The sequence below is a fragment of the Gallus gallus genome, chromosome Z (genome assembly GCF_016699485.2).
Source record: "Gallus gallus isolate bGalGal1 chromosome Z, bGalGal1.mat.broiler.GRCg7b, whole genome shotgun sequence".
NCBI classification, from domain to species: Eukaryota; Metazoa; Chordata; class Aves; order Galliformes; family Phasianidae; genus Gallus; species Gallus gallus.
Window position 1 is genome coordinate 34,732,657 of NC_052572.1, and position 26,437 is coordinate 34,759,093.

At 47.2% G+C, this 26,437-nt stretch overlaps 2 protein-coding genes and 1 non-coding gene across 5 annotated transcripts; 1 reads left to right on the forward strand and 2 right to left on the reverse strand.

The window, feature by feature from the left end:
* Window positions 1-4,924: 4,924 nt before the first annotated feature.
* Window positions 4,925-8,128, reverse strand: IFNKL1 (interferon kappa-like 1). Its single transcript, XM_015280184.2, has 2 exons — window positions 6,112-8,128; window positions 4,925-5,262 (listed from the first exon to the last, which is right to left on the reverse strand). The coding sequence occupies exons 1-2, from the start codon at window positions 6,735-6,737 to the stop codon at window positions 5,220-5,222; spliced, it is 669 nt and encodes a 222-aa protein (XP_015135670.2). The 5' UTR covers window positions 6,738-8,128; the 3' UTR covers window positions 4,925-5,219.
* Window positions 8,129-16,444: 8,316 nt separating this feature from the next.
* Window positions 16,445-22,692, reverse strand: LOC107052305 (sperm-associated antigen 4 protein-like). 3 transcript variants are annotated; one of them, XM_025145008.3, is made up of 11 exons: window positions 21,855-22,692; window positions 21,432-21,513; window positions 20,698-20,765; window positions 20,126-20,184; window positions 19,956-19,996; window positions 19,607-19,694; window positions 18,973-19,057; window positions 18,417-18,514; window positions 17,657-17,818; window positions 17,349-17,438; window positions 16,445-16,639 (listed from the first exon to the last, which is right to left on the reverse strand). In XM_025145008.3, exons 1-11 carry the CDS (start codon window positions 22,093-22,095, stop codon window positions 16,499-16,501), a joined length of 1,155 nt encoding a protein of 384 aa, XP_025000776.2. In that variant the 5' UTR covers window positions 22,096-22,692; the 3' UTR covers window positions 16,445-16,498. The 3 variants fall into 3 exon arrangements, with proteins under 3 accessions (XP_025000776.2, XP_040511960.1, XP_040511958.1); XM_040656026.2 differs by lacking the exon at window positions 16,445-16,639 and having other exon boundaries at window positions 16,872-17,438; window positions 21,855-21,922; window positions 22,339-22,692; XM_040656024.2 differs by lacking the exon at window positions 16,445-16,639 and having other exon boundaries at window positions 16,872-17,438.
* Window positions 22,693-23,756: 1,064 nt separating this feature from the next.
* On the forward strand, window positions 23,757-23,813 carry MIR7482-3 (microRNA 7482-3). The gene has a single exon (NR_128272.1). It is a non-coding gene; the product is annotated as a microRNA 7482-3 (primary transcript).
* The last annotated feature ends 2,624 nt before the right edge of the window (window positions 23,814-26,437 follow it).

A 26,437-nucleotide genomic window follows, 5' to 3' on the forward strand; every position in this document is an offset into this window, starting at 1 on the left:
AGAGAAAAAATGCAAAATTATTATTATTTTTTCTCTTCTGGTTAAATCGTCAGTGCTACAACAATGCTAACAAGGAAGGCTGGCAGCATAGCATAAAGGGGGGCACTTTACTTCAGACAGAGGAAATAATTTTCTACTTCTTACCGAGAAGTATCTATTAATTCGTGCCCCTGTGAAATACGGACACTACTGACAGGGGAAATGCATATGTACAAGATTCCTGCTGCCCTTAAGCCTTTTGAATATCTCAATATTAGATGAAGAAGAAAATCATTAGCAATTATAATAATACATAAACTGCCTTCTGGCAATCAATATTTTCCCACTAGCACTCACGCTGAAGCATATCCCACCTCACAGGACGTTTAAAATTTAGTACTGTGAAAAAGTCACCAAGGACATAATGACTGTCTAGTAGGATTTCATGCAAAAGTGCAAAAAGTCTGGGGGATGCTATCCCATGTCTTGTCCACAAGTGGCGTGGAGCAACCAAGGCCACCTCCATCCTGCCATGTGCCACAGAGGCAAGAAATCCCTCCCTCCATAGCATGCAGGTGATTTCTCTTGGTGGGATGCTGTGTTTTCCCTGGCTGCATCTCCCCCCATGGTATCTCCATGGTAGGGTCACACAGGCACGCAGAGCTCTACTGCTGGTGTGATACTCTCTTCTATGTTTTTTTCTTGGCTAAGGAAAGTATTCCTTTCTTCGGAGAAAATAATAAATCAACACTAAAGAAATGGCTAAGCAAATAAGTTAAACAGACGGTTATTGAAATGCTCTGCCCCTAGCTCTTGCAACACAGCTCCTGGGCTGCGTGCCTCTGAGAAGTCGACTGGTGAGATTGACCCTGCCAGCAGCTGAACTCATGACTGTAATAAGATCCAGCAGCTGGCAGAGTAGTTCTTTTCAAATATCAGGACAACTTGTAAAAGCAACAAAGGCTCATCCAGCCTTGTGATTTGCAAAATCCGTTGCGGATAAGTGCCCAGTTAGCACTCCCACGGAAAACAAGAGCACCAGTAGTGACTGATAGATGTGATCCCCGTGCCCTCCCTCAGCACCAGTGCCAGCCATCCCACAGCAGAGACTGGCAGGAGGCATTTCAAGGAAAAAAGTCCCACCTCATCTGCTTGGCTTTCGTCATCTGTAACCAATCTTTTGTATCTGCCATCCTTCAGGATGGTCCTTCTCTACTGTAGGCATGGGGTATTTTAGAAAAAGCGGGCTTTTTCTAAAAGTCATGACTTTTCTTCACCACTGCCCAGCAGCTGGAGTGGAGCACAGGGAAGGAAAAGAGGGGCCAGAGACAGCCTTCTGGCAGCTCATGGCCAGACCTCCCCAAGTGTCACTTGGAGAACATGTGCATTACTCTCCTTACTTGTTCCTTCCTTGGAGTCTTTCATGGGAGCAGGTGATCTGCCCTCTAGATTATCCTTGACACTCAACCTGCCCTCAATAAAAATAGGTTGATTTGGGGTACTCATTATTTTCAAGCGTTAATCTGTCAGACTATAAGCTACTACCTTAAATGGAGGTAATTGGTAGAAGACTTTTGACTATGCTTTCAGCGTAAGAGAAACATGCAAAATATGTTTCTGTAATGCAGCACAATTCTTTTGCAAGGGCTCTCGTCAGGCCTTCTCATTCCCAACTGGTCACTTCTCAGCAGATGGGGAAGTTCACTGGTTTTGCAAAGGGAGGCAATGAAAGGATCAACCAAGTATCAAAGATCTACCTAGCTCTGCAATGAGTCATGAGTCTCCGTGCTATTACTAAGTCACTTACTGCAGAAATTGTGTCATAGTGTTCAACACTTTGAGGAGACTGTTACCCTGTTATGGGGAACTCAGAAGGAACGGGAAATGTGCTAGTGACAAAATCCTTTCCAAATACATGTGAATAGCTGTGACAGGCTATGAACCTTGCCCAAAGGAAAAGAGCATGAGTTCTGCAGCAGAAATGTAGTTTTAACTATTAAAAATTATAATCCCAAGTAAAGATTTGCAACAACCAATATGAGCTCTACACAAAAACTGGAGACCAGAACTGAGTCCACCTTTAAGTTGAGGAGATCTGAACAGAAAGCATAATTTCTTAACAGCATTTTCACAAATATATGAAGTAAAACAGAGTTGGATGGGTTTTGTTCATTTGGTTTTTGGGGGGGTTGCTTATGCGGTTTTTGTTGTTGCTGCTGTTGTTTTTGGTGTTGTAGAAGAAAAGCTTTCATTTTATTTAAATATGTTTGTCAAGATATTTTCTTTCTGGGAAAATGAGCTGTACTCACAGTCCTCCAGCTAAGTCCAGAGGAAGATGTGAAGGCTCTGGCCTACCAAGATAAGAAACCTGGGGAATACAGAATTCAGTAAAAGCTAAAGGGAGTAGACATCAGAGTAACTGGTGTGAAGGGGGCAGATATACTGCTTGGAATCTCAGTATTTCTTCTTCTTAGTGTGGGCTTTGACTTTGCAAATGCTGTTCTAAAGTTATTTTATGGAGATGAACATTAATGGTGCTTGCTTCCCTATTTTCAAAAATCAGACGAGGGATTTGATTGTTACTTGGATTGGGACTCAGGCTGTTATTTGCTCAGAATTTTGAATTATCCATCGGTAAAGTTAATACCTGGTTTTAGAACCGCAATTAGAAAGAGTTTGGGTGCAAGAAGGCTGGTTCTGGAGAACCAGTCAACCCTGCTGCCTCTTGCTAGGAGTGATGAGGAGGGACATGAAGTTCTCTGTGCTCATCTATTCATGAAGTACTATTGCTTCCAAACTAGCACTTCTTCAATTAAATCAAAACAGAGGGCTCCCAGTTTGTGTGTGCTGGGTTTTGGTTTTAGTATCATACAGAGAGAAGAGGCGTTCACCCAGGACGCAACTGATGAGGAACCTAAAATTTGCTTGGAAACAAGGTAGGCTCAGCTGTGAGTTGGTGCTCACAAGAGGGGAGGGGTCCCACTGCAGCACCATAGTTGCCCTCCAGTTTGTAGAGGTGGCTTCAGCCCCAGAGTGTCTGCAGGCTAAGAAGGTACTGTCCTTGCTCTCCTTGTCAGAGTTTGCTCCTATGGGAACTCTCAGTGTTGAAAAGAGATGCTGTGCCTTACCAAGATTTCTTGATATACGTATGGAAAATGCTGGTATGAATGACTCATCTTTGCCTACATTCATAATATTAGATTTTTTTATATATTGAAAAGCACAGTCATCATATTGGGAATTACCAAATTCTTACTTTTTCAACTTTTATGCAATGCACGAGCTTTCTAAAGCAAAGTTAATTTCCCCATGAGCAGCTCCTGCTCCTCTCTCCAGTCCACATCTCTCTGATAGAGGGGTTAACAGCTGTCCTCTCTGCCAGCATGGGCTAATCCTGGATGACTGTTCGGGCAGTTACTCACACAGGCTTTGTTCTGTTTTGCCTTTTTTTTTTTTTTTTCCCCCGTTTTGTTTTGTTTTGTTGTCTTTCTCTCTTCAATTTAAAAATGAAGTAAAGGCACAGTTTGCAGAACATGCCAAACCTGTGGAAGAATTGCTTTGGACAGCTGTATTTGACTGTGCCTTCTTGTGAAAAAAATTGCCACCGTAAAGTCTGGAATAAGCACTCTTAAAGGTCAGCTGTGGCTACTCTGATGTTTCATGTCAGATAAAAGGCAGTTGATCCCAGTCTCATAAATATACTCCAGAAAACAGATTCTGTGTAGGTTAAATCATATAAATTTTCATTAAATTTCCTAAAAAGTGCAGCATTTACACATGTAAACAACATACTCTGAAACGAGCCATGAAAAACAGCCACAACTGAGAATGTGGGACTGGGATCTGTGCAGCAAAGCACTAGTGCACATCCTTTGAGAAAATGTATGGCATTTTTTTACCTATAAGCACTCTCAGCTTGGAAAGATTTTGTTTTTCTGTGTTAAATTTTCTACCTGGATTTAAGTCTTCACGTTCACAATTTTATTCATTTCTATTTGAAAACAAGTTACATTCAAATCAGTATTTTACTACAAATGCCTTAATTTCCAGAAAAATTCTACGTGGAAGAAATACTAGAAGGTTTCAGGTCAAGGGCATCATATATAGCTGATCTGGTAACACATTGGTGATAAAATACAGCTGACTCCAAAATACTATAATGGCAAGTAAGAGAAAGCATTTCCTAACTCTTTACATTTCTTTGTTTACCTTTCTATCTTTGCCTTACAGACTCTTCATCTTTCTTTGAAAAAACAAAGAAATACTGTAAACACTGTTTGGCATTTGATTTTTACCTCTTTTTTGTTCAGCAGCCATGTCTGTACCAAAGTTTCTATACTTACATGAGTCTTTGAGACACTGTCTCTTCACAGATAATTTCTGTAACCTCATGGATGACTGAAAATTAATTGAAATCAAATGCTGGTTTGTAAGCTCGTATGCATTGTCTCTGAGATCCTCTTCTTTTCTTTATAAATAGCTCATTTTTCTTTCAATTCTATTCTGTAAACCCAATAGCAGTTTACTGATTGATAGGCAACATGCTGATTAAGAGCTGAAATACTGTCTTTCCAAAACATACATACATTTACCTGTAATTATAACACTTGTCTATAATCTCATTTTGCCCTCTAGTGCCCACTCAGTTGTTTTATGCACTGTAAAGTACACTGTTGACTAATACTTCAAAACATGTAACTACTTTGTGATTATTAAGGATAATTGTGAACCAGAAAGGAAGCTTTTGGGGATGAGAGTTTCTGAATAATCTGTGGGCTATGAATTAACATCTTCCTACTGCAGGAATGTGAGGCAGAAAACCCTCATGAGCAGGCAGTTGAAGATATTTCATTTCATTTCCACGTTTCAGTAAAAGTGGGGCTGTTTCAGTATCAGTTTACTGCATTGCAGAAGTCTGCTAGAATGTCACAACTGGAAAACTAAATAGACTGAATGTCCTTTTATTGTACAGGCTTGCAGAAGTGCAAAAAACAAACAAGCAGTTTGTGCAAAAAAAAACAAACAAGCAGGAAATCAGATTTCCAACAGTCTGGCAGTGGAACTATTCCAAGTGCTGTTAGTTACAAAGCACATGAAAATCTCCTTCAGCTGTAGTTTTTTTTTGGTGGGATCTCACCCTTGGTCTTTCTGGTTGTGCTGGATCATGGTAGCGTTGTTAGCAGGTTTTCTTTGCGGTATTTCAGCTTCAGACCTGATACCTATAGCTGTCATCATTTCCTTTAGCTTGCATCCATAACTGGCAGAGAGGAGAGTATGTCTACCCTGCAAAAGAGACCTTTGTCACAGATACGGTACTTGAGATCTGGATGACGATTGCTATTGTTCTCACTAGTTCATTTTTATCCAGACCCGCTTTTATGATCCTCATTTTGAATGCTACTATTCTGAATGGCTACAGACCAGGGAAAGCTTTCAAATGTCTCCTCACCAGATGCTAAAAGCAACCCTTAGCAATTTCAGCCCTCTGGAACTGAAATTTCCTTCTCTTAAGAACTTACTTCGCTATCTCTCCCCTACCTCTTCATGCAGGACCCAGAAGCCTGTGCCCAGAGAATTTAAAGTGAATTGGAAAGATGGCAGGATGGGGGACAAAAAAAAAAACAAAACAAAAAGCAGTTCCCCAGAAAGTTAGAGGAGGGAAATGTACTCTAAGTATAAGTAGCAGTACACAACTGACAAGTTATTGCAGAAACTATAGTTATTGCAGTTTTCTGCATAGACAATTTCTTCTAGAATTATTTTATCCCTTTGAACAAAGCATGTGTTAGAATGCATTAAATGTGTAAAAGGAAACATTCTTTGAAAAGAGAATACAAAACTTGAAAGAATAATAAACAGCATCAACCTAAACCAGGACCGTTTAAATGAACTCCTTCCCATGGAGTAACCTCACTGAAAATTCATATGGCTTATTTTACAGGTAGTGTACACAATGTGCTTGCCCAAGAGAAGTTTACCAACATTGAAAAATATATTACGTTTTCAAAAATAAATATTAACTGCATAATCATTCAAATATGATCAAAGTGAACTAGAAGCATTGCCCCAAGACAGATCATAGTATTTAATTTTAAAGCTAAATTATATCAGGTCAGAATCTTTGTACCTTACTTGTAAAGCTTCCTTATGACTTTATCAATCAATTGAAGACATCTCCTCATTTCTGCACGGCTGATCTCCCAGGAACACAGGTTGTGTTGCTTCTCTTTAAGAAAAGAGTCTATCTTTTGGAAATACTTTTTCAGTTTCAGCCTGTTGACTTCTTTACTCCAAAAATATTGAGTCTGCTTCTTGATTATGCACGCCTCCAATTTCTCAATTTGCTGATAGAGTCCGTTCTGGAATTGTTCCAGAGCTGCCCCATCCCACGCAGCTAGAGTCAGATTTTTGCTAAAGATATAGAAGATGTGTTGCAAGATCTCTTCAATGGCTACTTTAACAGTTTCTTTCTGTCTGGGTTTTAGAACCTGCTCAGGAAATCTGAAGGACATTTTCTCTCTTAGACACTGTTGAGGAAACCTTCTGCCCATTTTGTCCAAAAGTTGCAGGCTGCTCTCAATCACTCTTCTTTGCTGTAAAGGAAGGTGATTACAGGTAAGACTTGAGATGGTGATGGTGCATAGCAGAATGAAGCCAATTTGTATAAAGCCAAAAGCGTACATGGTAAAGATAAGCTGCTGTGCTCCTCCTTTCCTATATATATCCCAAGTGATAGGCTGGTTTACTTTGAAGGTCATTCATAGGCTCCTATGAAAAGGCTCCTCTTGAAATTTAATTATTCTGTGGGAGAAGTTTTCTTTCATCATTTTTTCGTTTTAAAGGTTTTCCCCCTGGTGCACACTTTTACAGTTACTGCTTTCATTTTCTGCTTTATGACTTCATTGTCTTTTTTTTTCTATGCCACTCTCTTTTGATTTCAGCTGAATGTTAGAATGTGTATCTTAGATCATCAATTCCCTCTTCTTCAAAAATTCTACAGTATTATACAAAGAATTCAAAAGAAAAACATACAGAAATATCTTTAGTTTCTAAATAGCTTAGCAGTGGGATAACATTGTTGAAACATAGCACTGTGAATGAAAAGTTGAGGACCTGCTGAATATTAATGTCATGTTGTCTCCTTATAAACCCACTCCTGTGGGTTTATACTCCCACAGTTCAGCTGAGCTTTGTCTATCTATTTTCATTCAGGGAAATTACTTTCATTCCCCTCATCTTTAATTCTGATGTCCATTTGTTGACAGCAACATGAAAGACAAGCCATGCTCTGGGTGGCCATGTAGATTTTTATGAGTGCAAATGCATACCTAACGATGGTGACTACACTGAAAAATACTGTTTTGTAGCTGAGAATTTGCTCTCTTGAATAGTATTATCGTGTTCTTTGTATCTGTTGTAGTTTCCATGGGAATAAATAGAAGGCATTACTTTCATAACAACCTACATATTTTAAATGTATGTATATCTGTAAATGTATGTGTATTCATATTAATATAACAATATATGTATATAAATATATATATTGTACATATGTGTTTATATAATATATATTGTACACATATGTATTTTTAATATTATATACATATACATATATATACGTATACAAATACATATATTGTCTATAAATATATATATATTATGTATGTATACTATACACAATATACAGATACATTGTATATAAATATATATTTATATATGCACGTATATTGTGGTAATTAAATGGTGCTTGATCTCACTCCGAGACTGTAAGCGCCATGAGAATACAAATACTAACATTGAAACAAATATGATTTTTAGTATCAGCAACTAAGTAATAATTAACGTCGATGCCAGTAAAGCACGTGTCAGAATACTGGCACTAAATGGAAAGAAAAGACAAAAATTCCCTAAAATTCAGCCATTTCCTTTCTTTAGCCATAAAGGTCAGGGTGGTCAAATGGTCATATATGACCACATATAGAATCATAGAATCATAGAATTACTCAGGTTGGAAAGGACCTCAAAGATCATCAAGTCCAACCGTAGCCTAACCACAGTACCTTAACTCTAACAACCCTCCGCTAAATCATATCTCTGAGCATCACATCCAAACGGCTCTTAAACACATCCAGTGATGGTGACTCAACCACCTCCCTGGGGAGCCTATTCCAATGTTTAACCAGCCTTTCTGTAAAGAAGTGTTTCCTAATGTCCAACCTAAACTTGCCTTGTTGCAACTTGAGGCCATTTCCCCTTGTCTTGTCACCTGTCACCAGTGAGAAGAGACCTACCCTGCTCTCACTGTAAACACCTTTCAGGTACTGGAAGAGAGTAATAAGGTCTCCCCTCAGTCTCCTCTTCCCCAGAATAAACAGCCCCAGCTCCCTCAGCTTGTCCTCATAGGGCTGATTTTCCAAGCCCTTCACTAGCCTCGCTGCCCTTCTCTGGACCTGCTCCAGTACCTCCATGTCCTTTCTGTACTGAGGTGCCCAAAACTGAACACAGTACTCGAGGTGAGGCCTCACCAATGCCGAGTACAGGGGCAGGGTGACTTCCCTAGTCCTGCTCACCACACCATTCCCGATACAAGCCAGGATGCCATTGGCCTTCTTGACCACCTGGGCACACTGCTGGCTCACATTCAGCCAACTGTCCATCAGTACACCAAGGTCCTTTTCCATCAGGCAGCTTTCCAGCCACACCTCCCCAAGCCTGTAGGGTTGCCTGGGGTTGTTGTGATCAAAATGCAGGACCTGACACTTGGCCGTACTGAAACTCATACAGTTTACCTTGGCCCATTGATCCAGTCTATCCAGGTCCCTCTGTAGTGCCCTTCTCCCCTCCGGCAGATCAACACTCCCTCCCAGCTTGGTGTCATCTGCAAACTTACTGAGGGTGCACTCAATCCCCTCATCAAGATCATCAATGAAGATATTAAACAGAAGCAGCCCCAGCACTGAGCCTTGGTGGACACCACTTGTGACCGGCTGCCAACTGGATTCAATTCCATTGACCATGACTCTTTGGGCCCGGCCGTCCAGCCAGTGTTTCACCCAGCGGAGCCTACACCCATCCAGACCATGAGCAGCCAGCTTCTCCACCAGAACGTTATGGGGGACCGTGTCAAAGGCCTTGCTGAAGGCATTCTGTTGACCTGTCCCAATCCAATTAAGCATTTTATCCCATGCTGAACTAATTCTCTGAAATAATTTGTCCAGTGTATACTTGATTTTGCAAAGTATTGTTTCATAAATTGCAATTCTACAAAACTAACAAAAAAAGTCCTACAGATATTTACAGGAAAAGAGATTTGAGAGTCCTCAACTGAGCAGTAGCAAAGAGAATTATTATTATAACTTACTCTTTAAGCATAGAATTAAAAAAAAATAATAATGACAACTTTCCTTATGATACTTAAGAATTGTCATCTTATTAAAACTGCAGACTGGTTAGGATTTATTTATTTATTTGTTTGTTTGTTTGTTTGTTTGGTTTTGGTTACAGAGGAGCAGGAACAAGCTGTAGGCTCAAGGGCCTTTCCAAGGGACTGCATTCAGGAGATGGAGAGGTAGATGGGGGAGATAAGAGACCCATGTTCCACTCTTTCCATATGCCTTGCTGTCTCAAGCCTTTCTCTTGCTGACCTTCAGCGCATGACACACCCAGAGAGGTCTCCCCCAAGTGGGCAAGAGGCTGCAGATTGTCTTGGTTAATTTCGTTCTGCAGGAAGCATAAGAAGAATCATGCAAAGCGGTGGGTGTGGCCAGGAGTAGGGCAGAGGTGGAGCAAAGGGGCCAGGCTGCTGGCTACAGCAGTTGCAAGGGTGAGCAGGGAATGCTAGGGAAATGGGGGAACCTGCAGCAGTGAAGCTGCTCCTTCTCCCCACTCTAGCACTGTGGGATGGGAGCCTCATCTTCTTCTGATTTCTGAGCCCTCCTACGTGCTATCTGGAGAATTTGTGTAGATAGGTCATGCTCTCTGAAGTGATTGGCTCCTGTGCAGGCATGTTCTGCAAAATGGTGGGTGTTCATGCTGTGAGAGGTGGTCCTGAAATCCAGGAGATCCTGGAGTGAGGCAGGAGACATCAGAAGGCGCCAGGAGCTCTCAGTCTGATGGAAACATCCAAATAATTTATCAGGACGGTATCACTGATAAAGCAGATTTCATTTGCAATTGCAATGGCGGGCCTCACGCAAGCAGAAGCACATGCAGAAAACAGCGTTACGTCTTTTATGCCCCATTACTCGATGCTTATCTCTTTCTCCCCTGGTTCCTCATTGTCTGAGTACTTCAAGTTCACAATCTTCCCAATGCTAAACTAAACATACGGATACTGGATAAACATATTTTTTTTTGCTAGCTAAGCATATATTGCTAATTATTTAACTTCTAACATTTGCTCACTCAACACTTGGTCATTATTTCTGGACATCTGCTCGTCTTTGCATAGAGATAAGTTTGGAAAGAGGATAGAGGGGAGTATTTTGATTCCTGCCTGTTGTATACCAATCTACCCACAGAGCAAGGCAATCTAGCCTTGTGTGGAGTTCCTGGCTTCTTTGTTGTTTGCTAAGTCTGTTTTTCTTTTGCTGAGGGTCTCTTATCCAAACAGAATAACCTTACAATATGCTTTCTAGTCCATAATACTATACCCATACTATTTGCAACATTTAAAAACTATTGCAGTTTTGCAAGCAAGAATTAATCACATAATTCAGCAACTATACTGTCACTTACAATGACATATTCGACCACTGCGTCTGCACCTCCGCGTGCAGGGGCACAAGAGACGCACTGACGGAGTGTAGCTCATGTGGCAATTTATTGCTGCGCAACAAGCCGTTATATACCATGACACATGACCGCCCAGGAAACCCATGACCCAGTCACCCCTCCCACTGTACCATCCTTAACCCCGCCTGTTACCCCAACATATACTTCTGAAATATGCTACTAAGATATATGGTATTTCTGCTTTTTCACATCAACCATTTGTAAGGACAGGTTACAAAATACAACTACATTGTACACTACTTCTTCAGAGCAGTTTCTCCTTTTCAATATCTAATGCAGAAACAACATTCCATTCCTACAAGTTCTTATGAGAGCAGCTGTGGAGGTATGAATGGGGCCAGGAGCAGTGGTGAGGCACCCCACATGTATATAAGGCAGCCTCCAGGGAGTGAGTGACTGGCAGCATGGAAACAGAACAAGCAAAGAGGATTGGAATGGCAGTAAGGACATGGGCAACAGTAGGTGAGAGTGCAGGCAGGAAGGGAGAGCAGGAAGGGTACACAGGGAGGACACCAGGCAGCTGCTTTGTCTCTTCTGGGAGCTGCAGGAAAACAGCTTTCTATTGAATCAATACGGTGACTACCCCCTTGAGAATGGGGCAGATATCTGGCAACTTGTTGGTGGGCTGCTGAAGTGGCGTGGATGGAGCCGGCACTGCCCACCCTTGACCTTGACCTCCAAGTGTCAGGGTCTCAAGGGTGCGTGGATGTTATACAGTGCCAACAAAGCAAACAAAGGGTGGATGAGGTCAGCCACCAACTCGCTTGGGAGACCAGCTCACCTATTGGCAGTCTGTGAGAAAACAAACCTACCATGGCCTCTACTAGATGGAGGGCTCACTCAAAAAAAAAATACTGCACCTACCCAGATGGAGGGCCTGTCCAGAGATGTGTCTGTTCAGGCCTCTGGGCTGCAGTGGGTGCCTGGGCTTGCAGATGCCAGGAGAGGGCAGTAGGAGACTGTCTGTTGTCAGGTGGAAGCTCTGCTCACCATGGTGACTGAGCTCAAGGAGGAGGTGGAGAGACTAAGGAGCATCAGGGCATGTGAGCAGGAGATTGATTGGTGGAGTAACTCCCTGGCATGCCAGAGGGAGGGATGGTGGGGGATGTCTCTCAGAGTGGGCTGGAGTCCCTGCCCTGTCACTGTCGGGCTGAGGTAGGGGACCAAAAAGATGAGGAGGTTTGAAAGCGAGTCTCAGTTCAGCATCATGGGCAACCCCCTCCCTACCTACCTCGCTTCCCCAGGTGCTCCTCCATGATAGGTTTGAGGCCCTGGGTCTTGAGGGAGAGGTAGGTGAGGGTGTAGTGGAAAGCCATCTACAAGGTCAAATAGGAAGAGGCAATTGACACCATACCTCAAGACTGCCTCCAATGAGAAAGAAAGAAGGGTAATTATATTAGGTGATTCCCTTCTGAGAGGAACAGAGGGCCCGAAATGCAGAGTTGACCCTCATCATAGAGAAGTCTGCAGTCTGGCTGGAGCCTGGATCAGAGATATCACCAGGACACTCCCCAGCCTGGTGCACTTGACAAACTGCTACCCACTACTGATCTTCCAGACAGGTGGACAGGAAAGAGCATCCCATAGTCCGAGGGGAATTAAGAAAGACTTCAAGGCTTTGGGATGGTCAGTGAAAGAGTCTGGGGCACAAGTTATTTTCTCTTCACTCCTTCCATATTTGGGTGAGGACGTGGGACGGAATACAAGGATCCAGTCCATAAATGCTTGGCTACAAGATTGGTGCTTACAGGCATAGCTTTGGGTTCTTTGATAATGGCTGGTATTATACACCAGAGTTATGGTTTGGTGATTTTTGTTGTCAGTATTCCACATCAGAACATCATGTGAACCGGTGGGAGTCAAGGAGTTAATGTTCTGGTTCCATTTACTGCCTCTTAGGGGCATTTTGAGTATTCTGATAGGAGAGGAGGGGAGGGGAGGGGCGGCACTCCCGGACGACTTGTCAGAGGAAGAAAGGTTGGGTTCCTGGCTGAGCACGAGCTGTCCTCCCGCTCTCTCGTTCTCTCTTGGTTTGCCGCAGAGAAAAGCATGTGTTTCCCATGAAGTCTGCTAAAGTAAGACTTCTTCGTCTACGATCTCGTACTTTGGATGCTCTTGTCTCTCTCATTTTGATGGATTTTGTCGAATTTAGCAAATTACCGTTCCTCCTCAGATCGTTGCCGGTGTGTCCCTTTGTTAAACCCATTTGCTAGCTCTCCGCCCTTCCCCCTCTCCCAGAGGACGCGGCCCGCTGCACGCCTTGTTGTGAGGCCGGGCCAGCCGTTCGCCCAGCAAACTCCTGTTACCCCTTACTTTTTTTTTTTTTTTTTTTTTCCTTGGCTCATTTGTCTCTCTTTTTTTTCCCGGGCCTGTGCCCCCCTGCCACGGACTTAGATCTAGGGATAACTCCGTGACAACCAGGCCTAATAGTAACACATGGGAAAGGTTTATCTCAAGGGGCAAAAAGGTTCTGGGATGGGAGTTAGTGGGGCTTATCTGGAGAGCTTTAAACTAGATTCAAAGGGGGATGAGGCTGTAACTGGGCTTACACTGGTGGGACAGTGGGAGGCCTACCACTCCACAGGGTGAAATGGGCATGCTCTTCTCAGCTCGCTCCCCAGAATGCCTGTTACACCAATGCATGCAGTATGGGGAATAAGCAGGAGGAGTTAGAAATCTGTGTTCAGACAGGAGATTATGACCTTGTGGCAATTACAAAGATGTGATGGGACAGATCATGTGACTGCAGTGTGGTCACGGATGGCTGTGTCCTTCTCAGGAAAGACAGGGCACCTAGGCAAGGTGGTGGAGCTGCTCTTTATGTGAGAGAGCAATTACAGTGTATTGAGTGATGTCCAGGAGTGGATGAGGAGCGGGTTGAGAGTTTGTGGGTGAGAATTAAGGGGTAGGCTGGCATGGGTGATACTGTTGTGGGTGTCTGTTACAGGCCACCCAATCAGGACGAGGAAGTTGATGAGGCCTTCTGCAGGTCATCATGGGGGATTTTAACTACCCTCGTATTTGCTGGATGGCCTACACAGCCAACCATCTGGGAGGTTTCTCCAGTGCGTTAATGATAACCTCCTGATGCAAATGGTGGATGAGCCAACTGGGTGAGGAGCACTCTGGAGTGTAGGGTGAGAAAGCCACAAAGATGGTGAGAGGGCTGGAGTGCTTATCCTACAGAGAAGGACTATGGGGAGTGGGCTTTTTCAGCCTACAGAAGGCTTCAGGGAGACTTCACTGTGACATTTCAGTACTTAAAGTGAGTTTATAAAAAAGATGGCAGACCCAGCATTTTACTTGATCAGACAGTGACAGGACAAGGGGGAATCATTTTAAACTAAAGCAAGGCAGATTTAGAATAGATGTTAATAAAAAAAGTTTTACTGAGAGACACAGGCTGCCCAGAGAAGCTGTGGATGCCCCATCTCTGGAGGTAGTCAAGGCCAGGTTGGATGGGGCCCTGGGCAGCCTGAGCCGGTGGGTGGCAACTGTGTCTGTGAAAGGGAGGTTGAGACTGGATGATCTTTATGTCCCTTTCAACCAAATGAGTTCTGTGATCCAATGATCTTCAGTGTTTATCTGAAACAGTGCTTCAGTGATTGTGGATTCCTAGAAGCTTTCCAGTTGCTCCCAGTTTTGAATGGAAGGCACTTTCCACCCTCCTTTGAAACCTTGATCCACCTGACACTTCCAAAGAACCCCATGTCCAGACTAACCTATATACTTCCAAGTGCCATGAAGCTACGGTGCCCATTTCTCAAGTGTGTTTGTTGGCACAAGTTGCCATGGGCTGTTCCAGAGCATGCAGTCACCATGTGTCTGGCAAGACAGATAGCAGCACTTTGGAGGTCACATGGAGAAAGGAAAGCAGCAGTATAAACTGCTGGTTCTGAGATATCCTTGGGGCAGAAAGTGATAAAACCAACTAAGGCATCAAGGTGAGACAGGAGAAATAGGCTGCTCCAAGAGTGCTTGAAAAATGACATCACTGTACCAAGCTAGCAAACATGCATCAGATCAGATTTTTAGTTAGTTTGCTTTCTCTTTTTAAATCCTGTTCCTAAAATGTCTCCACATATCCTGGCGAATGGCATTTATCCCCATTACCTTTCCTGTGAACCTGGGATGCCTTAGTTTCTGCTTTGCTCCTGAGTAGCTCTATAGACGTGCACTTTCAGAGAAACTTTGTAGTGTGAGTGACACACAGAACTTAAGTGTCGATGTGAAGGCTGTTTGTTTCCTTCTGTGGTGTAGGAGACATTAATTCTCATTCCTTCTTTTTTGCCTTTCTATTCTTTCCCACAGAGGGGGATTGGTCCAGAGGGTTGGCAGTAAAGGGATGGGTTGACTCAGAGTCCACGCGTGAACAAAACACAAGTGAAGACTGAGCCATTTCTCCTGATCTGTTCCTGAGTTTGGAATGCAGTCTGTGAAAAATTCTGGCACTGTGTGGTTTTACTTTTCTCAGCCAAATACTTGGGGGCCAATGCTGACTCCCTCACTTCAAAAAACCTTCTTTGACATTTCAAGGAAACCTCAAAATCAATACAGAAGAAGTACTACACCTTCACATGTTCAGCTTCCGCACTCCTCTGAGGATCAGGGTGTCTCAACTTTGACAGAATGTTTTGGTATTCTGTAGAATGAAGGGAGGATGTGCAGTGCTGTTAGTATAATCTCCTTTTGTCGATCTGAGTCACAAGGGAAAGCAAATCTCAGCTAACATTCACAGAGTAGATGTTGGTCTTGGAAGGAGGATCATCTTTCTCTCTTCATAAAACATGCAAGATAAAAAAGCTCTGTTTTTGCTGACTTATTTTGTTGGATTCTTAATTAGTAAAAAATCACAACTTACTAGAGTCAAACATTGAAGAGCTGTTCTCATGTTTCTCAGAACGCATAAATTAATTGTCGTTACAGAAAAACAGTGAAACTGCACTTCCTTAAGCAATGCTGAATTTGCATTGCTAGTTCCACTGGAAGGTGTCAGTACCCCAAGATTTTACCAATACATTTCAACCCTATTTAATTCCAGGTCATGGAACTCAGTTCCAGTATGCACAATATAAATGGGATATTAAGAGACAACAAAGCAGGTCACAAGGTGGAAGGCATGGCCTAGGAGAGCTGAGGACGCTTGCGTTGATGCTCTTATGCTGACTGGTATAGAGGATGGACGCTATGGGTCTGTGGGAGTTCCTGTGCAGAGTGTCCAAAGGGAGAGCTCTGAAGCAGCTCTGTTGGCTCTGGGGCCAGGTAGGATCTGTGTGCAGACAGCGTCTCCAGAGCTCACTGAGTGGCAGAAGTGGGAGAGGAACACCCTCCCACCTCTGGGAGGTTCCCATGGGATTTGGAGTCAGCGACAGCAGCAGCACCAGGGGGGCTGGTTTTGGGAACACACCACCTGAGCCGCTTCCTCAGCCACGGTGGGTTTCTAAGCCCCGTGGCTGCTGCAATACCTGCCAGCCCTCATGGATGTCCCTCGCATCCCTCCAGACAATGAAGGAGGGCTAGGGCTCCATCATCTCCTTCTGTTTGGTTCACTCACATCCATGGGGCAGAGGCAAAGTGAGGAATGTCCCGTTTCTGCTGGACAATGAGAAATGGGCTGCTCAGAGGAAGCCTGTGAAAGAACACCTTCCACACCACGACAAACACACATCTCTGATGTGGAATAATTTTGTGTTTTATTTTTAAAAGAAACGCCTTTCTGCAGCGTCTACACATGTCCTTGGCCGATGTCATTTGTTCCCGCTCTCTTCCCATGAACCTGCACCCGATAAATACAGGTGTGTCCTGCATTTCCCCAGTTGTTGAGCACGACGAGCTTTATATGCCAAAAAGCTCTGGGGGTCTCGGTCTGCAAAACAAAGAGGACAACAAGAGACTTAACTCCTGGCCTGGAAGCAACCGCAGCTGCCTCCATGCATCTCCTCGTCAGCACGCTGCCTGTTGGGGGCCAGCTCCCTCCTTGGCCGAGGAGGAGGCTTTTCTCTGCTTCCCTTCTCCCAGGCGGCCCCACTAAGGCCCCCTGTGCCCCAGCAGAGCCAACGTCTGGCCTGTGGGAGCAGGAGGAGCAGCGGTGGAAGCCTGATGCCCTGTGGTCCCAGGGGACAGCCATATGGCTGGGGAGCACACCTGCATGGGGGCTGTCTAGGAGTGCCCGCACCGACAGCAGCTCCTCCGTCTGCCCAGGCCCACAGATGCCAACCGACCAGCCACTGGGAACAGGGCGTGCCCGTGGCACTGTCTCTTGGCTCTTACCACCTGACACTTGCATTTCAGGCCTTCTCCCAACACACGTGGGACTGCAAGGCTCTGCCAAAAGAGGTGGGCACTGCTGGGAACTCTGTGCACAGTGCTTGGTCCAACGTGGCGCTCTCCCTGCTTCATCCTCCCAGCTACCCTGCCATGTCGCGTGCTCTCGGCCCTCTGAACCTCAGCGTGTCTCTCTGAGCCCGCGCTGGACCCCTGCCCTGGCAGGGACTCCCCAACACTCCTCCTGCCACTGACTTGCTGCCAAAGCAGTGTTTCTGGAATGGTCTCCTGCCCATACGCAATGACTGTACCTGCAGTTGGAAGGTCTGGGTCACCTCTTTCCTGACATCATAGGTGAATTTCCCAAGCAAAGCTTCCTTCTCTCCTTCCTCATCCAGGCCCTACGAGATAAAGCACAGGGTAGCAGGTCAACACTTGTGCCAAACCTGGGCCGCCGGAGCTCCAGCAGCTCCTGCAGCTCTGGTGGAGAATGTGGTGGGGCTGAGTCTCCCCTTGAGCATTGCTCCAAGGACGTACTGGTCCTCTTCTCCAGTATGTCCCCTAGCAGAGGCGTTTCCCTACAGCCACATCCCAGCCCCATGTACCAGCAGACACTTACAAAGACAGCAAAATCACGGGGAGCGCTGCTGACGTGCCACAGGTTTGTTTCCACTGAGTGCTGCACAGTGACTGCAGTCGGCTGGACTTTTGTGGGCAAGTTGAAGACCACCTGGCTCTGAGATTCTTTCAAACGCCAGCAGTAGCCTGGAGACATGTCCAGCTGAAAGCAGAGAGCAGGAAGCAAGGGAGTCATGAGGCCCACACTGCTGCCCATGCAGCCAAAAACACAGGCAGCACTGAGCATGCGAGCAGCTTTGGTGCTGCAGACAGCAGGTAGGGAAGCAGACAGACACACCCAGCTGTCTTGCTGGTATGGGAAGGAGAACTCTCCGAATTCCCATGAGGAGAAAGATATCCGTTATGAAACGTGGGATACCCCACACCGCAGTCAGGGCTATGAAGAAAGCTCCTGTTTTGCCCAGTAGTTCTGCATCTTCCCCTGCCTCCACCCCCGCCCAACCCAAAGAACAACGATCAGAGCTGACAAAGACAAACTGGGTGGCCGAGGAGAAGATTCCTCCCTCAGCCAGCCCTGACCACGGAGAGTGGGATGCAGGATTTAGCAGCACGGCTCACCCAGGTCAGCCTGCCTTCAGAGGGATACCACTGGTTTCTAGTAAGCCAAGCCCTGAGGGAACCCTCAGGAGCCAGGCACCTGAGCAGTACCATGGGCTTGAGCAGTACCACAGAGGGGCCTTAGGGGCCCCCAGCTGGACACGGGGGAACAAAAGCAGCACTGAGGATCTCTGCTACCCTACCTGCTCAAAGGTGTCCACCACGTTTTGAGTGCACAGGAACCAAGCCACCTTGCAGTGCCATGCAGACCTGGATGATCTCTGCAGGTCTATGGAGACACCTGAATTGAGAAGAGAGCAGATGATTGCCAAGGGCCCAGTCTCCCAGCTCCTAATTGGCTCAAGCTATTTCTAAGGCTGCCTGCTGACAGCATCCCTCTCTCAGGTGCACAGAGATGAGGTCTGCGGACAGTGGCAGGCAGCAAGGCCCTGTGTGAGGGGCAGCAGACTCAAGACAAGGCCATGCTGCATGGGGAGAGCTAAAGACAACCTGGACCTGGTTTCAGTCCCCGAGAAACCTCAGCATAGTGCAGTAACTCCGGCCAGGGGCACCACTGCAGGGAGCGAGGGCATGATGGGGCTGAGCCGCTGAGCCCAAGGGAGCCACAGCTGTGTCCTTGGGCCAGTGATTTAGTCTCATCCGGCTCTTCCTCAGAGAGACGAGGCCGCAGCACAGCCTCCTTTTGGCAGCACTGAGCTTAAGCCCAGCCTAACAAGGCATGCCTGTCTGGGTCCATACCTGCACTTTTCAGAGCCTGGTCATACTTTGTGAAGCACTTTTCCTTAGGTATCACACACACTGCCTCTCTCAAGTCCTGGGCATCCTGGGGAAGACAGAAAGCAGCACAGGAGATGAGCACATCACTGGGCTGCTACGTTGGACCACTGCGTTCCGTGTCAGAGCCAAGGAGCTTTGTCAGGAAGCGTGTCAGAAAGCAAAACACAGGCCTCATCTGCAGAGGCACTCAGCCTCTTTTCATCAGGAAAAGTTGAAGGCTGGACGGTTTTTGTGTCCCCTGCCAGAGTATGGGCCTGGGCACCACTGGCTTGTTGTCTCCTTCCACACTCTTCAGGTGAGCTGTGGCAGGGTGGGATATCTCTGGAAGGGCACCCAGGTGTCTCCACTCTCTGGGAAGACACCAGAGCTGCCAGAGGTCCTAGATTACCAGGACAAGAATGCGGGCAGCTTTCCAGCAGCATGGCCTGGCTAAATGTGACCAAGAGAAAGCCTTTGCAGAAGGGGAGCTCAACCAGCAAGGCCTGGCGTGAGATGAGTGGCTGGGGTCAGCAGGGAAATCCCACAGGGAGCCCCACAGAAGCGCCCTGCGCAAGGCTCTGCTCATCCCAGCCTCTTCCCCAAAGTGCAGGATCACCTTCATCGCAATGCCACGCTCTTCAGCCAGGTAAGACACCCCATTCCTCTGGTTTTCAATCCCCTGGGTTTCTTCAGTCAGCAAGTTCCTGCAAACACACACAGAGCAGATGTCAGAGAGCTGCCCAGCCCCTGAAGTGCATTCGGACCTCGCAGATGAGCAGACACACAGCCACTCCTTCGTGCTTTCTTTTCTTTCCAAGCTTAGGAGCGCTTCCCATCACCTCTGTGTTTAATAAAAGGCAGAGAGGGAAAGGCACACGCCCTGGGGATTGTGCAAGGCAGCACAAATGGCAAGAGCTCATCTGCCACTAACCCACCAAGAGAGCAGCAGGCCCAGGGGCCCTTACCCGGAGTTCATCGGGCGTGGAGCAGTCTGCAGCGACAGCATCTGAAAGGGAAAGGCTTGCCATTGGAGCACCAGTCACTGCTGGCAGCAAGAGGACGTGTGCATTTGCCCAACCACCGTCTACACACGTCTTTTGTGGAGATTCCCTCTTCCATAGCAGTTGTCACTGACCTGCAAAAATTCCTTTGTCCACTGTATTCTTGCCAATGAGACTCCACAGCAGGCACCGACTGTCATTTGCAACACAGACAGAAAGTTATTGCACTATGGTTTCTAAGGGCTGCCATAGTCCTACTGTCTCGCCTCGAACCGGAGTGCAAGATGTTTCCTGAGGATGTGGGGGACTGGGGCAGAAAGCACATGGCTGCAAGAACAGAACCTCTTCTCCAACCCTGATTATAAAGCACAAAGGCTTTTTGCTCTCACTGCCTCTCCCTGTCTGACAGCGAGCTTGGAAGGACAGGCAGCCTCCCCTCATAGGCTTGGCTGGGCAGAGCACTGCTCTTACACGGCCTGGCATAGAGGACAAAGGTGACGGTGCTGTGGGAGCTTCCGCACAGAGCGTCCAACGGGAAAGCTGTGAAACGGCTCTGAGTAGGCTCTCAGGCCAGCTGGGATCTGCGTGTGATAAGCGTCTCTGGAGCTCCCCGAGCAGGGGAGGTGTGAAGGGCCCCACGGGTGCTCCAGCACCTGCCCACACGCTGGAGGTCCCATCTAGTGTTTGGCAGCCGGCAAATACTCACTGAGAGCAGATAGGAGGATCAGAAAAAGGAGCATGCAGAGCACAGACTTCTTTATGGTAGTCTCTTTCCTGAAAAAGAAGGAGTCGGGGTGTTGGCAGCGCTCAGGATTTGAGGCAGACCCTTTCTCAGGGATATCTTCTCTTACACGCTGCAAAGCAGCAATGATGCTGCCAGATGCTGCTGGCAAAGAACAACCAACAGAGGAGCCCCCAGCAGGAGTGGGGCTTCCCTCAGCTGCCTTCAGCACCACGGGCAAAACATGCCAAAACCCAGTTCCAAGATCACCTTCACAAAGGGTGCTGAAGTAACCCAGGGAAGAAAACAGACCCAGCAAGCAAAAGCGGTGGCTCACAGGGACTCTGTGCTGGGGGCGTGACTTCTGTTTGCAGAGGAGTCAAATCGCCTTATACTGGAGATGAAGAAACACCTCCTGCTTTGAGGTGTCCTCCACAGGCAGGCTGCAGCCATCTACTCCTGGGCTCCTTCAACTCCTGCTGCCTTACATCCTCACATCCCAGCCAGAGGCTTGGATGAGACGTTTTGAGCCGCGTCAGGTGTGTGGACTGGGGCTTTGCTCCCGTTCCCTCCTGAGCTGCTGCCGTAGCTCTGAAAGCGCAGAGCTGCTGCTGGGGGGAGCCAAGTTCTTTCTCCTGCTGGGTAGCACTGCCAGCCTGGTCTGCCCACCCCCACCCACGGAAACCCCCAATACGACACTGCACAGGTACTGAACTCACACATAGGTGATGTTTGTGCCATAGGGTTTCTTGACGGAAACCACAACCAGTGACTCTCTCAGAGGACTTAAGATGTTTGACTCTGGCAAAGAAAGGGGAGGAAGAAAAGCGTGAGCACGTTCTCAAGGGATACCAGTCAGCATTGTGTCAGACCCTCTAAGGAGGGCTGGGAGCCGATCCGGATCACAGCTGAGGCAGGGGCAGGGCTGCGGTTGTGTCCTGGAGAAGGGGCAGCTGGGTGCATCCTGCGAGCGGGACACCGAGGGCTGGCAAAGATCACCTCGCAGGCACACCACTGAGGGCACGTTCAGGGAAGGAGGTCAGCCTTAGGCTTGGTGCCCCGGCTCCTGTTGTACTGCCGTGCCCCTTGCTGGCCAAAACGTTTCCCAGAAACCTGGTGGAGCAAAGCAGCCCGGGACTTACCCTCCGCGTTTGCAGCAGTGCATGTGCAGCTGGCTGGCCCTGCCTGGGCCACCAGAGAGGAGGTGCAGCTGTGGAGGAAAATGAAAAGCCCTGCTGTGCACCGTCTCCACACCACGGGAGCCATGGTCAGCAGGACTGACCAGCTTGGAGGCCCCAGCCAGAACAGACATCTTGGGAAGCCTCCCAGGGAGCAGCCCCAGCATGACATCAATGGGCAGCATGGAAAGGATACAAGCAGCATGAAAAGGATATGAGCAGCATGCCGGCTTCATTTTCACCCCGTGTTCCCATGGGATATGGACTTGCTACAGCTACAGCCCAGTGGGCTATCAGCTTAGCCTCTCCTCCAGAGTGTTTCTGAGCTCGGCGCCTCTTTACCCACGACCGTCATGGATGTCCCTCTGTGTTGTCCCCAGCCCCACATTTGCTCTATCTCTGCTGTCCAACAGCTTGTGTCCCTGGGAGGAACAAACCTCCCTCCTACCTGTTTCCTGGGAGCTGGCTGCTCTCCATTTCTGCCTCCTCCAAGTTCCTGCCAGCTCCTCTCACCCTCACCCTTCCAGGGGGCTTCTGTGCCCCTTTTGATCTCTGGGGAGACTTTCTCCTCCTCATGCTGTGGAGGAATCAAGCTTTCCCCTTGTCAGTGTCTCCTTCCGCAGCAGGAATGTCTGCGCAGAGGAAGGCCACTGAGCAACAAGCCCAAACCCAATCCGCAGGAGAAGCGCGCCTGTCCCGAGCACACAGCCACCAGGACACCACCGCGAGCTCCTTCCACACGCGTTGGCAGCCAAGGCCAACAGTGCCAGGTGGCGGCTCAGTGGGGCACACTGTGGCACCCACTCCTGACCTCACAAAGGCCTGGGCGTCAGCTCATGGCTCTGACCTCACAATCGGGGCAGACTGTGGCACCCACTCCTGACCTCACAAACTCCTGGGCCTGCACAGCGTCAGCTCAAGGCTCTGACCTCACAATCGGGCCTAGCAGGGCTGGGAGGTGGGACACCCCGCAGGTTTCATGGTACGTCCGCCCTCGACAGCCCTGGTGGGCTCAGCCAATTGTAGCCCAAAGTTCGTGTGCCAGATTCACTATCATCAGATATCTCCCTGGTGTGCTGTCATGGGTTATACCTGTGTTGCAGAAAGGGATCAGCTTGGACTCTGTATATGGGGAGGACAGTACCATGGTACTCCAGTGAGATACTGCAGAAAGCCTTTTTTCCTTTTAGTATTAAATCTCGGCCCGACTTGGGACTCCTGAGTATTCCAACTGTATACTGTGAGAAATTTGAGGAACATCGTTCAGATGTACTGGTACCAACCAGTTCTGTAGTTTGAATGCCAGACAGAGGGGAAGGCTAACTGGGAGAGGTTATCCCAGCATGCCATAACAGGTGAAAGCTAAAGAAGGAGAGGAGGAGAACGGGGAGGGGCTAACCAAGCAGTGAACAGGTACGGGACACTGGCTGAGGGAATGAGGAGCCTCGCACAGGCTGTGAACCTGGGAGTCCTTGGCCAGTGAGGGCATGGGAGAAAATGTGCACTGGGAAGTAGTAAACATAAACTGTTGTGTCACTCTGACCTGGTGCACCCTAGTCAAGAGTGCCCGCTTCTGTAAAAGCGGGAAAGAAATTGTCATTCATAGCAAATTTCACCTAAGCCCGAACTATTGAATACAAGCATTTCTCACAAGGTGAATACATTTGCCACACCTCGACCAGCAATCCTTGACAAGACTTGAGCGGCTGGGGTCAGCAGGGAAGTCCCACAGGCAGCCCACACAACCGTGCCCTGGCCAAGGCTCTGCTCATCCCAGCCTCTTCCCCAAAGTGCAGGATCACCTTTGTCACAGCGCCAGTCTCCACAGACAGGCAAAAGTCACCTCCTTCCTCAGGAATTGCATCTCCTGGGCTTGTTCACTCACCAGAGAGGGCAACTTTCTGCAGACACACAAGCCAGAGAGCTGCCCAGCCACTGACGAGCACTCAGCTCACAGATGAGCAGACACACAGGCACTCCTTTGAGTCTCCCCTCTCTTTGCAAGCTTAGGAGTACATCCCATCACCTCCACATTTAGCAAAAGGCAGAGAGGGGAAGGTACGAGGCCCGGGGACTGTGCAAAGCAGCGCAAAATGGCAGGAGCTCATCTGCCACTATCCCACCGAGAGAGCTGCTGGTCAGATGGGGGCTCTTACCAGAAGCTCATCAGGTCTGGGGCAGTCTGTGACAACAGTGCCTGCAAGGGAAGGACTTCCCATTGGAGCACCAGTCACTGCTGGGAGCAGGAAGATGCGTGCATGCGGCCTACAGATGTCCTTTGAGGGAATTTCTTGTCTTTCAGCAATCGTCACTGACCTGTGAGAAACGATTACCACAGTCCCAATGTCTCCTCCCAGACAAGGGTGAAACACATGGGGGACTGGGTCAGAGAGCACGTGGCTGCAAGCAGGGTCCCTTCTCATTTGCTTGGGAGCTCATCACAGCCCTGGCCTCCACGCGCGCTCAGCACCCCGCAGCTACCCCAACTTTCCCCTCTCTCACTAACGGTTACCGTCATCCCCAGGCTCCTCTAGCTGGGAGAGAGACCTTCCCGTCCCTCTCTTTCCAAACAGCCATGGGAAAGCCCCACTTCAGTCATAGAATCTATCACGCTATTCTATTAATCTGTTCTACTCTATTCTATGCCTTTACCTATGAATGTTCCAATCCATTCAATCCATGAACAAGCCCAGCTCCCTCAGCCGCTCTTCCTAGGACAGGTGCTCCTGCCCTCCCATCACCCTCCCGGCCTCTGGACCCACTCCAGCAGCTCTGCATCTTCATTATTCACCGAGTCATAACTGCCCGTGAACAGAACGAGGCAAGGTGGAGCAAAAACCACCCTGACGAACTGATGACCATGACTCTTGCTTCAGCTTCCTTATATGCAAAGAACCTATAAGCTAAAATCCGATGTGTGCAGTGTGTAACCATTGCAAAGACAGAGTTACGGTGTAGAAGTTTAGATGAACCCACACCTAAACACATACAGCTGGAACAAAAAAAAAAAAATGTTTTGATGACAACAGATTCTCTCTAGCTGAGTAAAGAGGCTTAATGAAAGAAAACTCTGGTGAGCAGCCCATGTTTTCTCATCTGAGGAGTAGCCTCGCCTTGGCAATATGAGAAGTAGATTGTGTTTTGGCAGCAGAAATGTCCACTATTTCTGTAGGTAGCATAGGAGAAGTTGCCTTTCACAAAGAAAGCTGCAGCACTTTTCTAGTCAGCAGTTCTTTTCTGATGTATTATCTCAGTGGGAAAGAATTAACCTAAAAGACCACGGGTTAATTGTAGATGCACTTGACATAACTCAAATAATGTCTTCCTAGCTCGTACTCGTAGAAGGTAAAGGAAACGCTTTACCCACGGAAATTTGAAAGGTGATGTGGGACAATGCAAATAAATTTGAAAGAGAATTTCAATTTTGCTGGCATCTAGTTAATGTTACGTATGATCCTGTTCATAACTTTGCTACAGCTTTTGTCCTAACGGTACGCAATGCTGCGGTACATACCGCGTACCCAGTCATTGTGCTGGGACTGAATCACACTGAAGTTATACCCTGCCTGTTAGAACACAGAGTACAAGCCCAACAAAATGGAAACAAATGGCAAAGTGTTGATGTTCGTTCATGTGCTGCATGGGAACAACGAGGATTTATTTATCTGTGAGAGTAATGCCATCAAGACTCAATACACTTGTCTTGACACTGAGCAAAATACTTGCCATTTTGAGAGGTATCCCAACGAGACCCGTGAAATAGTGCTCCCTTATAGTGGAGAAGGATGTGTGTGTGTAATTTTATACTCATGGCTGATATCACTGTAGATACAAGCTATCATTCAATCATCGGTGCTTGCAACTTTACTAATACTATGGGATGTGACTCTAATTATTCAGTTCCAGTTACGTCCTATCAGTTGTTGCGGTCCAATTACACATTAATCCAAGATTTGCCACCTGGCCCAGTCGGAATGAATCTTGCTTCGGTAAAGAAATTATTGCAACATGACAATCTGTACCAACTGCTAGAATGCATCCAAGATAATGCACAAAAGAACACTTTGATTCTGTTAGCAGATACGATTCTGTTAACAGATGATACAGAAGAGATACACCATGTCCTGGAAAGGGTGCAGAAGGATGGAGAACAGCATTGCTGGCAAACGCTCCTTAGATGGCCACCAACAGCAAGAGGAGCTTTTAATTCTGTGCTTCACCCAGTTGTGATCTTATTAATCCTAACACTGATGTGTTTATTGCTTGTAATCACACTGTATGTGGAAGTCTGGCAGATGCTGAGGCGACTGGCCCACCTCGTATTACCCAAGGAGTCTGAAAGTTGCCCTAGGTATTAGATAACTTTTCCTAGACTCCTCGTGATCCACGGCTAAGGCGAGTTCAGTTAAGAGCGTTGGCGGCACTCACATTTTGCTCCTTTGCTTTTGTGTCATTTTAACATGTATCATTCCCTTCTCCCCTCCTTCCCCTTAATGCTTTTTTTTTTTTCCTTGGAACCACCATGGGACAGTGATAACAAGTCTTGC